Here is a 19,285-nt window from a genome sequence, read left to right as displayed (position 1 = left end):
AGTTTGCAGTCACTGAGGGTCACCTGAGGCAGCCCTGGGGGTGCCTTCTGCATAGACAAAGCCATGAGATCCCCGCACTCCCTGGACACCACTTTGCAGCAGGGCCTGAGCTGGCACTTCTCCCCTGCGCCCCCCAGGGAGGGCCCAGGACATCCTGGAGCTCACCTCCTCCAGTGGCAGCTCCCTGAGCAGTGGCAGCGAGCTGGTGAGCAGCCCGATGAGGAAGGGGGTGGGCGAGCACACGATGTCGATCATGGCGGGCGGCAGCACAGGGATGTAGGTGTGCTGCCAGGTGAAGGGGTAGATGACTGCCACCATCGCATGGCAGCACTTGGACAGCGTGCTGCAGTGGGGAGAGAAGGGGGGAGGGCTGCTTCAGGGAGGGTGTGGGGAACCAGCCCCAAGGCATGCTGGGCAGAAAAGGCATCACGCGCGTTTTAGGTGTATCAGGGTTCACAGTACCAACCCAGGCACACATCAGGCATACAGGGCGTCTGTGACGCTTTGAGATACAGCTACAGCAACGAATATAAAGCCCTAGCTAATCTGTGCTAGTGTGCCTTCACACGTGAGCTACATTCTTGTAAGGCTTCAACCAAATCTTTCACTCCCATCCCTTTACCCCATGCTCTTGCCCCCCAAAACCACTACAGCCTCATTTGTCATGGATGCTCATTCTCTTACTGAAGATGCTTATATTCTAACATTGTAGCTTTTCCTTTGTTCTCTCCCGCAAGTTCTCCCAGCCAAGTACAAACGCCTCGGTGTAATCAGGGAAGACAGGGTAGTCTCTTTGGTACCCTGCTGCACACAAGGGAAACTCCTGAACAGTTAAACCTTACCCAGGATTCAAAACTTCAAAAAATAACAAAGTGGTGAGTCTAATCCTAATGAAAAATAATTATAGCGTAGCCTTTATTTGATCACTACCCCCAGTGCTTTGCCTGGGTTCAGCTCAGTTCGCTGGGTGAACGGGTGGCGTATCCGAGACCGTCACCGTGAGCACCGGCCCCACTGCGCTGCAGGACAGCGACGGCTGGCGGCCTTCCCAGGGAGCGAGGGTCGACTTTCTCTTCCTCCTTGCAGTCATTTCTCATGGCTCGGGAGCCTGCTCATGGCAGCTCCTCCCTCCGCTCACTCTAACCTGCTGCTTCTAAAAACTATGCGTGGGGTAGGGAGCTTGAGAAGCTGGTTAGAAGTATGGGTAATGTAAGGATAAGGCAGATGTGTGGGCCAGTGGGTTCCCAGAGTGTACTGTGTCCTCTTAGGGCACGGGCTCCCACCCAGCATTTCATGTGTTACACTGCCTTTGGAACGCCAGCCCTGGTTCTAAGCTGGACTCTGTTTAGGGAAAGTTGCAAGGAAGCTTAGTTCTGGATGGAGGAATGCTCCTTTTCTGGACATGATATCAGGCACCTACAATTTCATTATCATAAAACTTTCCTGAGTCCATTTAGAAAAAAATCACTTAGCCCTGGCTTACTTAGGGAGAAAAGAAGTGGAATAAAAGATACCGGCTAGCAAGTGAAATAAGCCAGACAGAAGAAGACAAATATTGTATGGTTCCCCCTACGTGAGGGATTTAGAATAGGCAAATTATTAAGACCTAGTAAAACAGAGGTTCCTAGGGCCTGGGGGAGAGGGAGAATGGGGTCTTGTTGCTAAATGCGTAGAGCTAAGTTTGAGATGATGGAAAGCTTTGAGAATGGATAGTGGTGATGGTTCCAAACACTGTGCAGGGAGGGGGTGGAGGCAGGCAGACAGCAATGGTTGAGATGGACTTTTGATGTTACATGTTTTACTGCTGGCTTTCATTTCCAAGTGACTAGAGGGAGTCAATTAAGAGAAATACTGAGAAGGGACTCCCTGAATGAGGCCTTGTGTCTGAAACCCATTCCTTTATAGCACAGTTGCTGTTACATTCCTAAATATGACTTGGAGAACAGGTGGTGGACACTGGCATCTACTGTCCACTCCAGCCATCTTTGAAACTCTCACTTTAATCAGCTAATGAACTAAGAATGCTGTACTCATGCTGACGAGTCCTCTCACCTTTCAGAGCTGTGCTTTAAGCATTTTTAGCTTCAGGGAAGGGACAGGATCACAGAATGTTAGACCTGCAAGAGACCTCAGAGACAGAGTTCATCTTCTTTGGGATTTCATAGCTAAGGAGACTGAGGCTAAAGGAGATCAAGGTAACCTCTAAATTCAGGGAGGGGTCACGGCAGGGAGAGAAGAGGCCTGTGGACTGGAGGAGGCACAGTGAGAAGCCTTTGTGTTTTTCTCAATCACTGCAATAGAAAAAGCAATCTGTTGAACTTTTTCTTCCCAACTCAAAGAAAAGGCCACCAATATTCTAAAAAAAATTCTGCCTCTTTGAACAGTAGAAGGAAAGGTCAAATTCTGCAAATAATACAGTTAGTGGCAGCTCTTTGCCCAAAATAAATCATAGAGGAGAAAAGAAGGGATTATTTTCAGTGTAATTTAAGTGCTTTTCCCAATCTCTGCTGCAAGTGCTAATGATTTTTCATTCCTGACTCATGAAGGCTGCAGGAGCCTTCCATGTGGGGTGGAAGGGCAGGCACTGTTAGAATTGATGGTTTCTTAAGAAAATGTAAAGAATAGTCTATGGTTCTGGGAATGCTAAGGATGGCTCCACAAGTCAGCTTGCCACATAGCCTTACTAAGAGTCTGCTGGTTGCAGGAGAGGGCAGTGTTTTTGAAGGAAGTCTTAGGCGGAGAGCTCTCACAGCTGGCTCGAATTATAGTGGGGGTGGAGGAAAGGAATACCAGCCCACAGCTGTGATCAATTTGTACAAAAGTGGGGAGGGAGGCGATGCCCCAGTGGGAGGCTGGCTGGGCCATGGGGTGGGGGGAGTTAAAAGATGGGCACAGGTGAGAAGGGTCGGGTCCCAGAATGCTTTGCTATTTGGTGGAGGTTCCTGAAGGTTGAAGTCTTAGTCCAGAGACAGCAGGATGCACTTGTGAGGGCTGGAGTTTTCCTGGGCAAGAAACTTGCTACCAAGCCCCTGTGCTGTACATGGAGTTACTATGCTCAGCAGCCTTCCAACTCATCTAGGGGTCAGAAAAGATGGACCATAAGATGCTACCAGAAAAGTAAATGATGAGTTTCCTGAGTGAGCCTGACACCCCAGGAATTTGAAGATCACCTCTCCTACTGGTACATCAGCCCCAGGAACATAAGCAAAAGGCAAACTCTGGCCTAGTCTGGTGGCTGGTGAGACCTGGTGGGGGGTGGGTGTCACCATGCAGTGCCTGACATATTCCCTTTACTTTCAAACCCTGAAGTAATGTGTCACTGGGTTTAAAAGAAAACAGGCTGGGCCTCAGATTCCTCATCTATTAAATAAGTATAATTTTTTAGTGTCTTTCAAGCTTTGACATCTACCAACTGAATTTATAAGAAAAAAGAGGAAGCCAGGAGCTGGAAATAGCTGGAAATCAAAAAGAATGAAGCTGGAAATTGTCACCCGCAGGTAATTCTAGGGCTCATTAATAGGGACAGGATAAAAGAGCAAATGGTGACATCTCACTCTGAGAAACAAATAGGTAAAAGTATTGGAGAGGTTTTGAGCCACTGCAGCGAGCCCTCAAAAGACTGCGTCACACAGCAAGCACAGCCTGGGAGGGATCTGGCCCCCCCAGAAGAACTGGGGTAGGTTTCAGCCCAAGAATCTGTAAGCAATGAATTTGGAGTGGAAGGCAATAATTTGTGGCTATGCTACTTTCTACATCTTGCTCCAGATGGTATCTTCTTGGTATTCTGATGCAAAAATAGGTAGTTCGTACTGAATATTTCACCTGGCTGATGCCATAATGTTATGAAAACTGCATTTGCAGAGGATTTTGCTGAATTCAATGTCTGCATCTCTAAGACCTCCAGCCACCCTGAGGATCTCCGAAGTAGTACTTTGGACGGCCATCTGCCCCGGTGGCAGCTGCTAACACTTTCAGCTGGGCCTTGGGCAAGCTCATCTGCCTGGAGAGGGCACGCTCGCTGATGGAGCCTTTCTCTGAGATGGCAAACATTGCTGAGCATGCCCGGTTCTTGTCCGGGTTCGGACCCCCTATGGAAACTGATAAAAAAAAAAAGGAGGGGGGGAGGTTTGCAAAAGTAGCTCACAGAGGAGGAAGGTGCACAGCTCCAGATGAACTTATCTGTGTTACTGTGGATAAAGTGAGGGTTCCTATGGCCAGGATTCTCACTCACCCTGGTCAGCTAGCTCACTACACATGTGTGGGCAAAACGTTGTTACTGACTCTTTAAAGAGCTCTGCCCAGTGCTTTGGGTGACGCAGTGGCATGGCCACCCGGCTGCTGCACGGCTGCAGGAGAGCAGAGACTGGAGTGGTGGCAGCGCCGAGGACAGAAACTGAGACGGCTGTGGGGGCAGAGAGGCCCAGAGGCAGAGACTGGCCTGCTGCACGCAGACTCGCTCTGAGTGGACGGGATTCTAGTGATTGACCTGCCACCATGGGAATAAAGTTGGATAAAAACTCTTTCACCCCGAGAATATTCTGTTGTCATTTTTTGGTCTCATTGAATCCACAGTGAATTTGCCTGGGGCTGAAACCCATTGGCAAGACAGTTACCCATGTGTCAAAGCCAAGGTTCAAACTATAGTATTTGTCAAGATTTGACCACTTAATCCTACTTATCAGCCAGTAGCCTGTCGTTCAGCTTATGGTCTTAGCGCACTACAAAAAGATAAAAATTACATTTCTTGAATATTAAAAACTTTGTCCATATAAAACTTTTATACCAATTATGGGCAGGTCTGATTTGATCATTCAGCCTGGTCTATAGATTTAGCCAACACTTTGGCAATTGAAATTAAACCAAAAAACAAAATGATTATCATCAAGGAAATGAAGAAAGGGGTATAGGGAAATATTTATTTGGGTTGTCATGACGACAGAACAAGCTGTCACAACAACATTCTTTCTCTTCCATCTGTCAAACTTTGGCTTGACAGAGCCTACAGAAACACTCAATGTCCACCCTAAAGATGAAACGGAGCAAAATGTTATTCTAAGTTTGATGGATTTTTGGCTCAACTTAAAACCTTTTATAACTCATACAATATTTGCCGCAACTCCCTGCTATTTCCTCTTGCAGTAGTCAGCGACTATAGGCCCGAAGCAGGCTAATGTCCACCCTGGGCTGTCACAGGACCACGCACTGACCCTGCACACGTCCTGCTCTCACGTGTTCTGTGGTCTCACAAAGACTGGGAAAACAGATGGAAGTCAGGATGGTGGGGCTTGCTTCCACTAACAGCTGCACGGGGCTAGAAATCGGTCCTGTGCCGGGGCAGGGATGGGGTCAGGGAGGTGCTGGGTCGGTGAGGAGGAGGAGGATGCTGGCTGGAACTTGTGTTGATGGCTTCCTTCAGACTTCCAGGCTGGACAACTTGCAGCCAGCTACTGCCCCCCAAGACCTGGTCTGTCATGGCCTGGCCAAAGAACCCTTCAGTTCCCTGTGGTTATTTTCCATCAGCCAGATAGAACCAGGTGGACGCTGATGCCCCGGGTGGAACACCCAGTAGGCAGAGCAGGCTGGAAGAGAGGAGGTGTCTGGCTTTCTCACTCAGGAACTTTACACACACCATGTTCTTTGCTGGAGTTTCTGCCCTTTGACCATTTGCTAAGTCACTTTCTGGCAAGTGAGTCAGACTCCCCCATCCTGGCTTACTCCACTTTTAGTGGAGGGGGCACAACTGAGGGTCAGAGAGACCCAAAGGAAGGCTGAACTGAGGCCTCCAGGAGCAGGCAGTTAAAGCCATGAGAGGAGGCACAGGAGGTGCCCCACTTCCGTCCACAGTCTAGAGCAGAGGCCTGGGAATCCTGTGACGGGGGACCCACAGCATGGCACGCATCTATCCTTAATGCAAACTAGGTGAAGAGGAACATTAAATGGGCACTCACAGTCACCTCAGCATCTCTCCAGAATCAGTCTAAGGCAGGCAGCAGCTGCAGGGCTGCATTCGCCAGGTGATTTCCACTGAGTCAGATACCCTGGGAGAGGAGTGAGCATCGTAGGGTGGGGTGGGGCTTGAGTGCTGACTTGGCCACAGCAGCATGGTACAGAATGGAATAGCATCTGAGCCGCGGGGGTCCTGCAGGGCTTACACAGCCCACCCCCCCATCTCATAGCTGCGCAGATGAGGTGGTTGCCTCTGGGACACTTTGGAAGGCACAGGATGCCTGCTGGGATGAGTTCTGCATCAGGAATGGGAGCATAACAGGTTCTGGGCCGGGGTGGCCGGGAGGGTGGGCACCAAGGAGCCTAGTCCCAGGAGTCCCAGAGCACCGGCCCATGGAGTCAGAGACCTCCGAGCTGGAGAGACTCCGGGGCGTGCCCAGTCCACCTGCCTCACTGGGGCCCCAGCTGGGCTGTGAGGGGGGGGTGCCCTGGGAGAGGAGTACAGACGTCTTAGCTTTTCAGGAGCCAATTTTGGCCTGACTGCCAAGCACAAAGGAGGTCCTAATGGCATGTTTAAAAAAAGACTTTCCTTATATATTTCTGTAGATAGGGTCACAGGCACTGCCTCCACTCCACCCCCAGACCACTGCAGCCTCGGATTTTCTCTGGAGCCAGAGAAAACGGAGCCCTCATATGAATCCAAGCTCTCCCATTAACCGCTTCTTTGAGCAAAGTGACTTAACCTCTGTGTGCTTTTTTGTTCCCTAATAACAGAGCCTATCCGATTGACTTGTCAAGAGCCTGAAAGAATACCAGTCAAACCCTTCGGAGAGCCTGGGCCGGAGGCCGCCTTCCAGCGCTCCTGCTCCAGCGTTGTTATTCTCATCAGATTCGCTCACACTTTATTTTCTTCTTTTCCTACCTTAGGGCTCTATGGGCCTTTATTTATTTAATTTTCCACCTCTTCAGGGCTGCATGGAACTAGTAGTGGATGGGAAAGGCAGTTTCTTGGGCAAGAGAAAACGATTTGAGCTGTTTCTAACAGGAAAAGCACAGGCTGCCTTTGTGGACGAGACAGCAGAGCCCTACCAGGTTAGAGCTACAAGGGGCCTGGTGCACAAATGAGGAAACCCAGAGCCAGCAGCTGAGGATGTTCAGGCTTCCTGCCCCTTTCCCCATGTGATGAGAGGTGCATGTGTAAGTCTGAAAGCTGTAAAGGGTCTGAAAACATAATCAAGGTATTTTATACACGCACCACACACACACACCAATTACTGCACTCTGTCCTGGCTCTGCACCCTAGGAGGGCACCCGAACTATCCCTGACCCTGCTGTCCCCTCCCCTACAAAAACCCCATCTCCTCAGCACCGCATTATCTGGCAGCTGCTGCAGAAGAAAACACCCAGCGGGCAATATGTGCCCGAGAGGCCTGCAGCAGCCACAGCTGGCGTTCTACCCCTCTCGTGGGTGTTTGCTGTTCGAAGAGAATAAACCTCTGCGGGCAGAATGCAGTGACCAGGGAAGGTGGGGTGAGAAGAGAAACCCCACAGCCCCTCCTATCAGACCGCATGGGTGACCCGTCGCCTCCACAAAGCTGCCCCAGAGCAGGAGGGGGCGGCTGGGTGGGCTCCACTCACCGGGACGGGCCCTTTATCTGCCTCATTACCGCAGCTCTGTGCAAGGGGCGGTCCCAGCCCCCATCCTGTCAACCCAGAAATCTTTAGGGGAGGAGGGAGAGGTGGCCACACCCCCTGGCAGACGCCTCTGTGGTAAGCACCCAGATGTGCCCTGAGCCTCTGACACCCCCTCTGCCACCCCCCAGCGTGTGTTTGATGCGCCCTCCCTTTCTGTCCCCACCATCTCCTTCATTGTCCTTCAGTAAGAGAAACAGATGATGCTCACTGTTCTTCTCCCCGGAGGAATCCTGGGTGGGCACTGCCCCTGCCTGGCCGGCTCTCCTGCCACACCCATCCGCTCAGACTGATTTTCAGGCTGGACCCCCCCAGAGTCTGACATCTTTAACCGCAAAGCGAGCTCTTTGGGACGGACTGCCCTCATCGTCATGCCTGGTGGGCTCTCGGTGCACCCACCGGCCCTCACTTCCGGCCAAGGGTCTCTGGGGTCCACCACTGGCGCCTCCGCCCACGGCAAGGCTGAGAATTCTGCAACTAGAAGACATGGGGGATGGGGCGGGGCTCCTTGAAAACAGTTACTAGAGTGCTGGTGAAATCTGATCCTGGTCACCGAAAGGTTATTACTCATCCTCACTTCCAGGGCCCCAGCCTTGAGAACGCTTCTCAGCTGAATTCCCCAGTGCCCAGGAAGCGTGGCGAGCTGCTCAGCGCCAGCTGCAGGCTTAGACACGGGGCCTGCCTCCTGAGCCGACACAGGACAGGTGCAGAGGGAGTGCGGCAGCTCTGGCAGTGAAAGCAAAGACCTAACTCACACCCAGGGCGGCAGCACGCTGGGACAGCCAAGGGGCTGCCGTCCAAAGGGGAGCATCACCAGGTGACCAGATGGCCGCAGGGGGAGGGCAGGGCCGGCCTCCACTTCCTGCCACGCTCCTGACGGACTCCACGTTCACATTTTGTCCTTTCCATTCTTCCTTCCCTTTTCTTCTTCCCCACTTTTGTTTTCCAGAGTCGAGAGTCAGATTTCCTCTCCAAACCACAGTTCTTCGATTTTTGTGTTTTTGGCATTTTTTTCTTTCCAGACGGACTTCTCAGTTGGCCCCATTGGCTTTTCCTGGTTCTATCTGTGGCCGGGCCCCACACCCCAGCCCTTCCTGCGTTTACAGCCACCACTCAGGCTGCTGTGCCCTTGGTTACAAAGCAAAGAAGGCTTGGATTAAGTATTCTGAAATGATGAAAATGCCAGGAATTATTATTTTTTTTTAAGCTCACAATAAACTCAAATGCCCATGTACATCTCCCTCCAGGTTGTCTTCGATCTGTGACATGGGCTTTGTAAATCACTGAATGTGACCATCAGGATGTGGGGGGCAGCCTACTGGGCAATGGGTGTGCGGGTAGGATTCTGCATGACTTGTTTTAATACTGAGAAGAAGGGATGCCTTTAAGCCGCATCTCAGACGACTCTGCAGCCCTTCTGGGAGCTGGGTCCTGTCCACCTCTGCCTGCTCCTTGCTTTCTACCCCACTTTCCTCTCTCTACTCAGCCAGGCGGACTGCTCTGCCGCTCCTGGCAGTGACGTCTCAGCCTCGCCTGTCTCCTTGCCTTTGTGGAAGGCTCCTTCTGCCTAGAAGTGCTTTCTTGTTGCTCTTAGTCTTCAGACTCAGCTGGAACTTGTCTCCCCTGGGAATGAATGTTCTCCCTGACCTGCCTCTCATAGCCTTTATGACCTGGTACTGGGGGGTCTGTTTACTTCTCCCTTCCCCACACTGGGCTGCAACTCTTTGAGGACAGCTCTGCTCTCTTGCCTCTGTTTCCCCAGCACACAGCAGAGTGGCCAGCACATAGCAGGGTGAGTGAAAGAAGGCCTAGTACTAGATGAGTGTGCCCAGAAGTGCAGGCTTACCTCATTTTACACAACCGGTATGCCTACAAACTTCTAATCTTGGTCGTTCACTGACTCACACTCTTACCCCAAAGGAGCTTCCTCTGCAATCCTAAGCAATCACCTGCCCTACAGACTCTGAAACTGACTGTCATTCAAACATTTTAGCACAAGTAGCCAAGGTTGGTACCTGAGCTTGTCTGCAATGAAGATGACTCTCCTTTCCAGAAGCAGGGAGGCAAATACACACAGCAGGTGGCGGACACTGAGAGAGGAGAAGAGAGACTCGAAGTCCACGTGTTCGAGCCGGGAATCCAGTGGGCGGCACAGTTCAATCACCTGCCAGGGAACAGGAGTCGGCATGAGGCAGGGCCTGGCCTGCTCAGCCAGGCCTCTCACGTGTGCCGCAGGCCTGGGGCTCAAAGGTCCTCAGCAGGGGTGACCAACTAGCAGGGGTGACCAACTAGGAGGGGTGACCAACCAGCAGGGGAAAGGGGAAAGAAAAAAAAAGGAAAACAAAAGAAATTGGGGAGAAAAGAAAGATCCCAGGAGGCAGGGAAGGAGGCACATTTGATAGGGACTCAGTCTCGTAACTGAGTGTGAGGTGAGCTCAGGAGGCTGGGGAGGAGGATGGCAGAGTCAACAGCCTTTGGCTTGAAATGGCTGGAGGCTGTCCCTGGCAATGACACATATGGACCCCTACAGGGGCTGCTGTGCCTACTGATGTCTTATCCATCACACCCCACGGGAAGGCATCTTGGCCTCACAGGGAAGTATCACCAGCTGGAATGAGTCACAGGCTCACAGAGAAGGACCAGCAGCTCCAAGCAGCACTTTCCAGACTCACCTTCTCTAGGCGTTTCCTAGTGAAACCAACTCCATCCCAGGCCCTTCCTGACAAGGCGTCTCTCTGCTTGGGTGCTTAGTGGGCACCTCTTCTCATTCTGTATTTGTTGGAATGTTACTGAATTCATCTCAAGTTGCTACTCCTGTGTATGCTTCTCTCTTTAAATAGCTAACTCCTCCATGGTGAGCCAGGCCTGGGTTTCACTCAGCATAGCACCTGCCAGGTGCTGCCTGCACAGCGGGGCTAACGAACGTTAACCTCCCTGTGGCCCAGCCACCAGCACATATGGGATGGTTAAGCTTCTCCCTAACAGGGAGACTGCTCCTGACTGTGCTGGGAAATTGCCTTGTTCCAGGATGTCCCAGACTCATACTCATCCCTTCCGTCTCCAGAGGTGATCTTTCCTGAGGGCCTTTGGAACTGGAGACTCGAGGCTGAATGGGATCCGCCTTCTGATGTCCACTGAACCATGTAAAGGCAATGGGAAAGACTGCCTGCATCAAATCCCAGCCCAGCCACGTAAAGGGTGAACAAAAAATTGTACCTGAGCTTGTCTTCCCTGAAAAGAATCTGTTTCACATTATGAATTTATAGAGATGATGCAGATTATAAATGTAAAGATATTCAAATGCAGTTACAAATGTAATGGGCTTTATGAAAGAAGCTAAGGATGCTCAGCGCGGGTCCCTAACCTATGAGGCCAATGTCATGCAAAGAAACACCATGGGTGCCGTGGCAGAGCTATGCAAGCTGCTCTCTGGGACTGAATGCTGGGGCTGATGCATGGGACCCAGGCTGGAATTTCTGATGCTCAAGGAGCAAGAGGCCATCGCCGAATGTGAGAGCCCCCTGAGACCAGCGCCTCGGACCATGGCGATTTAGCTGACTGGGTCGCTCCTTCCCTTAGGAGAGGAGAGGAAGCTGATGGCTCACCTCAGTTCCTGATCCTGGCAAGAAGTTCTTGACAATGATGGTTTTACCCAGGGCTGGGAAAGGGGCTTCCATGACACTCCTCATGAGGGGCTGTACCAGGGCTGGAGAAATGCCTCGCCGTTTTTCCACCTCATCCAAGATCTGCAAAGGTCAGAAAAGCAGCTCAGCTATCCCAAGGTCAGGGCACCAAGGCATTGCTGTGTTCTGGATGAAGTGGGCCTGCCATAGTGACTGAAGAATTCTGGGGAAGCCCTGCCGTCCTCATCAGGTCAGGCTGTCCTCTTTCACCCCATGTGTTACTGCCCCAGTGTTCCTCCTCTGTGTGTCTATTCCTTTGCCTTGTGACTTTGCAATTCTTCCCACTAAAGGGGTAAAGTATAGTTCCTTGGCCCCCTGAACTCTTGAGTTTGGCCATGTCACTTATTGGGCCAATGTATGCATTCTCAGTGGGAGCAATATTGCCCTCAGGGGGTAAAAATTGATTCTTGGTGGTGGTAAAAAAACTTATAATGGTTTGTAGCCTTCTAAAGGGCCATAGTACACAGATATATGGTGCATCTGTGAAATTAAAATTTCTCTGGGGATGGCCATTGGGGAAATGCAAACCCAAACCACAAATGATACCACTACTTCAAATCCCTGAGGACGGCTATAATAAAAAGACAGATAATAACAAGTGTTGGTGAGGAAGTGGAGGAATTGCAACCCTCATACACTGCTGGAAATGTAAAGTAGTGAAACCCCTTTGCAAAACAATCTGGCATTCCTTAAAAAGTTAAATATAGAGTTACCATATGACTCAGCAATTCTACTTCTAGATATTTACCCAAAAGAAATGAAAACACACATTCACACAAAAACTAGTACATTAATGTTCATAGCAGCATTATTAATAATAGCCAAAAAGAGGAAACAACCTAAATGTCCATCAACTGATGAATGGATAGATACAATATGATATTCATGTAGTAGAATATTATTCAGCCATAAAAAGGAATGAAGTACTGATATATTCCACAACATGGATGAACCTAGAAAACACTATGCTAAGTGAGATAAGCCAGTCACAAAAGGCCACATACTGTATGATTCCTTTCGGATGGTATGTCCAGAATAGGCAAGTCCATAGAGACAGAAAGTAGTCTGGAGGTTGCCTAGGGTTGGGAAGTGACTACTAATGGATATAGGGTTTCTTGTTAGGGTAACGAAATGTCCTGAAGTTGTAAGGATGATTACACAACTCTGAATATGCTAAAACCCAAAGACTTACATATTATAAATGGGTTAATTGTATGGTTTGCAAATTATGTCTCAACCAACTCTGCTTAGAAAAAATCCAAACACAAGAACCCCCCACAATCTCGTAAATCAAATAATTGAAATAAAAATACCACTTATTAATATCATATATAGCTGAGTTCCAGAAATATGGCCAGCCTGAATTGAGATGTGTTATCAGTACAAAATAGATTTTAAAATACAAAATTAAGAATCTAAAATATCAATGGCTTTTCATATTGACTACATGTTGAATTGATAGATGGGTTAAGGAAAATTTATTATTACAATTAAAAAGTATGGTAGTTCCTCAAAAAATTAAGCATATGAATTACCATATTACTCTCTAATCCCACCATTATAGATATATACCCCAAAGAATTGAAAGCAGGGACTCAAATAGATATTTGTACACCCACACATAGAAGCATTAACTCAAAATAGCAAAAAGATTGGAAACAACCCAATGTCCATCAATGGATAGAGATAAACAATATGGTGTATACAATGGAATATTATTCAGCCTTAAAAAGGAAAGAAATTCTGACATATATTCCAACATGGATGAACCCTGAGGACAAATACTAAGTGATATAAGGCAGTCACAAAAGGACAAATACTGTATTGTCCCATGTACATGAGATCCTAAAATAGACATGAATGTGGTTGCTCAAGGCTGCAGGAGGATGAAATGGGGAGTTAGCACTAAATGGGTGCAGAGTTTCAGCTGGGGATGGTGAAAAAGCTCTGGAAATGGATGCTGGTGATGGCTGCACAACAATATGAATGAACACAGTACCAATCAACTATACAATTAAAAATGGCTAAAATGGTAAATTGTATGTTACATGTTTAGCCCAATAAAAATAAAAGAATATGACAAAAAATTAAAAAGAATTTCATGGGGGGAAGCCATTAAGGGAAAAAGTTATCTAAAAAGGCTGTATTAGGAAGCAATAAAGAGGGTGAGGAACACTGAGGCAGAAGCGCTAGCATGCCGGCTCTGAGCCCAGACCTTAGGAGGCCTGCCTTTTGTGTTGCCCTTGCCCTCTCACGCCTCTGCCACAGCCACGAGAAGGGCACACACGGGCCAGCTCTCTGTCCAAGGAGGAAGACGGATGTGGGCCAGCCTGGCCGGACATGCAGCCTAAAGCAGAGACCAGTCAGCCCAGATGGGCGCACCACCAGCCTACTTGCGACATGTGAGGGAGCCCATTGGAGGAGAGCAGAGCACAGTCCCCGCCGACCTTCTTGGCTGTGGGAACAAACGGCTGCTGCTTTAAGCCACATAGCATCATGGCAGCAATAGTCAGTGATACACCTTTTTTCAGAGATTCTTATCCATGATCCTTCTTTCTGTACTAAAGGATGACTTGCCATTTTAGTCATCCTTGTCTCTTACCATCTGGAAATAGTTTGGATTCTGGGGATCAGTCAGCTGAAGCTCTGTTTCCGGCTCTGTCCTGAGAATCTGCTGCATGGTCCTGGGCAACTCATCCCAGTACACTCATGAAGTAGCCACGGCTGGTCACAAAACTGCCGTGGAAACACAGGGCTGAGCATCTCCTAAGTATGCTACTGTGTCTACGTGCTCCACACCCACGGCCAGGATGAAACAATGAGGTTTATGTGACCCCAGAGCCGCCGCTAGGCTAACCCCCAGAAGCTGCTTCACTCCCACCTCACAGAAGCACTCCCACAGCCGAGGCTGTGCCCTACAGCCTCAGTCCCACGTTCAAGCAAACCCGTGGGGAAGACTGGCAGGGGCAGCACTGCCTCCTGGTGCTGGAGCTTGTAACCCACCAACTGTAATGTGAGATGATCGCCACCCGGGTCGGGTGGGCAGGACCACATCTCAGCTACATTGATAACATTAATTATTTCACGCAGACTTACATAGAAGTACAAGTCCTACTACGGCCAGAGGTTACACTAGATCAGTATAATTCAGGCTTCCTCCGGGTTCAGGTGGAAGGTGGACAGGAGGTAGATTTATTTCGGGAAGATTTTAGGAAGTGCTGCTTTACATCTATGGGGAATAGATATAAGGCTTCAATTCTTTAAAAGAAAGCTCAGATTGAAGTATATGCTCAAGAAGCGTTTTAAATAAATTTATGGATTATATACTCATATCTGGTTAATATAGGAAATAAATGTTGGATTATTTATAATTTTTGAGACTAGCATCATTTAGGATAGTAACTATCTCCTATACACCAATCCAGAATAGTGGGTGAGCAGATTCAACATGGCGATTCCTAGGTCTCGATATATTGGCTCATTTTCCCAAAAAGAAGAACAAATTATATTAACATTTTGATGGACGTAGAGCACTATTATAATAAATCTCACACAGACACACATATACAACACACATATATACATAAATGCCCATCCATCACAGAGGCCTTTTTTGTCATGCAAAAGCTAATGTCATGTGAAAGCCAATGCTTTGAAGGAGGAAAGTAAGACACATGGAATGTTCTGGGAAAATCCTCTGCCCTCCCCTCCTCAGCTGCAATCACTCTGACCCTCTTACCTCCCCCATCTTCCAGGCCCTGACCCTCACCCTGAGGCTCTTACTTGCAGTGCCAGCGATAAGAGGATAAAGGAGGTGGTGAAGGAAGGCGGTTTAGATGCAGATCTAATCACAAAGTCTCCAGTGGGGGTCTCCTGTGTCCCCTGGGCCGCCCCGCCCCCTCCTGGGGCCCGAGTCCTCACCCTTGAGAAGAGGGTGAAGCATCCCAGGCGGCTCACGATGCAGTACACTTCAGGCAGGCGCTTCCCTTTGCCACCAGGCTTTTTGGGTGAAATACAAGGAAATCATGAGTGTCACCAACTCAGGGAAGAAAAGAACCTGACCATTTTTGAGTGTTTTGAGTATTTCCACATACCGTAGCTGAAATCCCAGTGAGGTAAGTAGTTATGGCATTTTATAGGTGGGAAGTACTTCTGGTCACATGGTACATATATTTTTATTCTCCCAAAGAGACCAAATCAAGTATGTTGTACACACAGTAGGTGTTCAATATGGCTTACCGAACCATAAAGTAAGGAGGGGCTTAACTTGTTTACCCAAATCCCTGTAGTTCCTCTTAAGGAGTTACCCTGAAACCATACGCTTATTATAATGATAATTCCAAGCAAGTAGTAATTTCTGAAAATCCCTTTGGAAACAATATTTTAAGCTAGTGTTCAAACAAACAAACAAAAAATCAATCTCAATACTTTATAAAGTAATTTTACCAACAAACATTATTATACCGCTTCATTTTTTCAATTATCCATACTTTTTATTCACTAAGTCAACAATTCTATATTGAACACTTACTATGTGACATGCATTATTCTTGACTCAAAATTATAACAGCCTATTTCTAAAACTCAAATATACTTCCAGAGGAAATGGATTTGCCACTACTAAAGATTTTCAAAAGAATGGGTCTCAAAAAGACAAAACTCCAACTTTTTTTAACATGGTATTCCATTGGAATAAATTCCTGACTTTTAAAGGTGATTGCTCTGAAGGAGACACTCAAATTATTCGTGTCATGAACAATAAAACTATCCTTCTTCCTTTATTAGTTGTTAGAAATGTTCCTCTAACCTACTGGGGTCTGTTTAGCATGTTTTATTAGAAAGGACATTTGGCTTAAGGAGAGAAAGGTCTTCTATGTGGCAGGAAAAACAACGGAGAAAGTGTTTTCTTTCCAAAGGAGACACAGACGTTGGTTGTATCTATCGGGAAGGCTCAGACAAACCCCCAGATCTTCTTCCATGCTTTTAACAACCCAATTAACCTGCCAACCTCCTGTCCCTTCTCTCGTGGCACATGGAGAAACCTTAGGAAACCAGCTCTGGCTCTGCACAGAGCTTCTGCCGACGGTGGAATGTACTAACCAGCAGTCTGCGGCAGTACCCAAACCTTCTACTTCCATCTTCTCCAGTTAAGACAAATGAGAATGTTTCACTGTGGATGGAAAAATGAAAGTATGTTACAAAGCAAAACCAAAGACATCACAGTGGGTGATTGGGTGATATTCTGGAGGAGGCTGGCAAGGCGGGTAGCTCTCTGTCCTGCTTTCGCACCTGTGCTGGACTCTGGGTGCCTACAGAGTCCAAGTCTATGTCAGGGAGAGGGAGCTGTAATGTTCACTGTGTCCTGAGAGGAAATGAGGGGTTGTTTTTCACCCTGGGCTCTCCTGCAATTTCACCACCTGAGCCATCCTGTTGCACAGACACACAGTCATTTACAGAGCATCTATGGTGGCCGCTGCCCTGAGGGTGCTTGAGGGTGAGGTGGTGTCCACTGATGTAGGGATGGGACTCGGTGAGGGAGCAGCTGAGGAGTGGGACAGTTCTGTGCTCCTCCTGGGGCTGCCCCTGGCATGGCTCTCCAGGGAACTGTCCGTCCAGAGCTATTGTGAGTCTTGGATGGTCCTTAAGAACTGCTGGGCCAACTTCAAGGAGCACAGCGTTTCTTAAACACTTAGGATATGCAGCCTACTGAGTTGGTCTATCTGAAACATCTGATAAAAATACTGGTATCTAACAACATGGGTTAAAAGTAAACTTATTACAGTCCGAGTAACAGCTGGACAGACTGTTAAAAGAAATGTTTCTGGAGCAACTGACAAGGTTGGGGCATGGGAAATGTTTTTCTAACTTTTCCTGGACTAAGAATGACTTATTGCCCTTCATACAGGCTTATGAAGCAAACATATTCCCAGACTGCACAGGAAGCCTGGGAATCTGCATCCTTAGAGAAGTGATTCTTATCTTCAAGGAAGTTTTGAAATACCAGTGGGGGAAACTACGAGCCCTGCACCCATCAGAATCACTTAAGAGTAGTATTGAATTATGGGGTCTGCCCTCTCTGCCCCGCTCTCTATTCCTCATCTTAATCTTTGGGGTGAAGAGGAGAGATGCTAGCACATGCCTGGTAAACTGCTGGACAGGAGTCCAATCCTTGGCATCGGGAAAACAGAATTGGGGGATAGCCTTCAGCTGGTCCTCGGCCTCTCTCATGAGCTTGAAAGACCTTTCCAACTGCAGAGAGAAGGGTGACAGAAGGTTGGTGGATAAACCCCAGCATGGGAGTAAGGCAGATGCTTGGCAAGACCATGCCTCCCACCTTCCTGCAACTGTAACCGCAACCTCCTCCCTCGGGAAGGTTTATAGCTCACTCAGTTAGGGCTCTTCTCCCCTAGAGCAATTCCAGCTCCAGTCCTTTGGGGGCAGTCAGGAAGAAAAAAATAGCATACTTGAGAGAAATGTTCTTGATGCTTAACATTCTAGAATATAACCATATTCCTAAAGAAAAAGTGTCATAGCAAACACTTCCAAATAAGAGACTCATGAATCTATAAGGCAGCCTCAAATCTGGTCTTCCAACCTCTGGCACAGGCAAAGCTGTCCCTCCTGGATCCAGGCAAACACATTTTACAATACTTAGTGGATAGGGCTAGTTAAATGATATTCCACTATCTAATTAAACTAATTTCAGAGTCCTTGAATGTCAGAACTAGAAAGACACTGGACATCATCCAGTCTGACATTCTTATTTTAGCGAAGAGGAAATAAGCTCTGAAATGTTAAGTAGTTGACCATGATCACACAGCTAGCATAGAATCTAGTTAGGAATCTTAATCTCTAGTGCCTGTCTGTCCATCTCTCATTTATCCAACATCATGGACTGGATGATTATCCTCTTGTTGTAAAAAACGAACTAATAAGATCTGATTTAGAGATGATATTTAAAGCCATATGCTTGCTTATTTTGTGTATAAACAATAATCTGTGTTTTTAAAAAGCACCCCATTCTGGGGACCTGTTGCACAACAGTGTGCATGTAGTTGACAACATGGTACTTTATACTGGGAAATGTCAGGAGCGTGAGTTCTATGGTATGCGTGTTTTTGCCACTTTAAAAAAAAAGCACTCTAGGTACAAGTTTGGGAAGCAAAAAAGAATAATCTGTAACTAGCATGTTTGCTTATGAATTGGTATCGACTTACCTCTGAAGTGATGGTAAGAATTATTGGCTTTTTGTCACTGTTGATAAGTTTATAGTTTTTATGTTTTCTTTATAAACAGTTAAAAAATAAATGATGCTGAAGTTACCTTCAGTAATTTGAAATATCGGACATTTGAAGTGAGTACAGTCTGGATTTCTGAAGTTAGGAAGTTGTAATATCTAACCTAAATTCCTTCTGTAAATTTACCATTTCTTATTTCGCTCTCAGAGCTTGCCGCTGAGCTCCACTTCAAACCAGCCTTGCTGTTGCGGAAGCTATGGGCTGGCAGTACTGACAACCACTTCACAAGCTTTCCCAGGGCCACCGAATGTGAGGGAGGCGCTCTCTGAAGACAGCGTCCAAAGGAACAGAGCTGATGGTTTCCAATTTTAGAACCCAATTCTGGTATGATTCCCTTTGGGCTACAGCAAATTTAATTAAAGCTGCTACTAATATTAATGGTTGAGACAACTATCAATGAATAAAACAATGTCACATCACCACTTATCAAATTAAAGCCAGTCATATGTTGACCTTTGGTTTTTCTTTTTCAAAACAGTCACTATTTCTTTTCTATGTAACAGTTCTCTCTTCTATTCATGACCCAGAAGATTCTAACTGGTCCTGGAACAGTCTTTGAGCTGACAATTAACTAGTTCAGGCGGTTGCCAAAGCAGTAATTTTTGACTACCCTTGGATTGTCTCTCAGAGAAGCAAACATAAGCTCGGCCTAGTTGATGGAAGGGG

The 19,285-nt window shown here is 47.6% G+C and overlaps 1 protein-coding gene across 6 annotated transcripts in view; it reads right to left on the bottom strand.

Annotated features, from left to right (window-relative positions):
- The window catches only part of DENND2A (DENN domain containing 2A), an 88,314-nt gene that overhangs the window by 9,342 nt on the left and 59,687 nt on the right, over positions 1 to 19,285 (bottom strand). For 5 of the 6 annotated variants that reach the window (XM_073238325.1, XM_073238326.1, XM_073238327.1 and 2 more), the window contains 6 exons: positions 17,461 to 17,570; positions 16,422 to 16,491; positions 15,243 to 15,320; positions 11,244 to 11,384; positions 9,654 to 9,802; positions 166 to 343 (listed from right to left, as the gene is read on the bottom strand). In XM_073238325.1, coding sequence (XP_073094426.1) covers positions 166 to 343; positions 9,654 to 9,802; positions 11,244 to 11,384; positions 15,243 to 15,320; positions 16,422 to 16,491; positions 17,461 to 17,570 — 726 coding nt within the window. Of the gene's footprint in view, positions 1 to 165; positions 344 to 7,849; positions 8,116 to 9,653; positions 9,803 to 11,243; positions 11,385 to 15,242; positions 15,321 to 16,421; positions 16,492 to 17,460; positions 17,571 to 19,285 lie in introns of those variants that run through there. The other variant, XR_005054844.2, reaches the window with a different exon arrangement.

The sequence above is a fragment of the Manis javanica genome, chromosome 6, assembly GCF_040802235.1.
Source record: "Manis javanica isolate MJ-LG chromosome 6, MJ_LKY, whole genome shotgun sequence".
In the NCBI taxonomy this organism is placed as follows: domain Eukaryota; kingdom Metazoa; phylum Chordata; class Mammalia; order Pholidota; family Manidae; genus Manis; species Manis javanica.
This window is presented reverse-complemented; position numbering and strand designations above follow the sequence as displayed.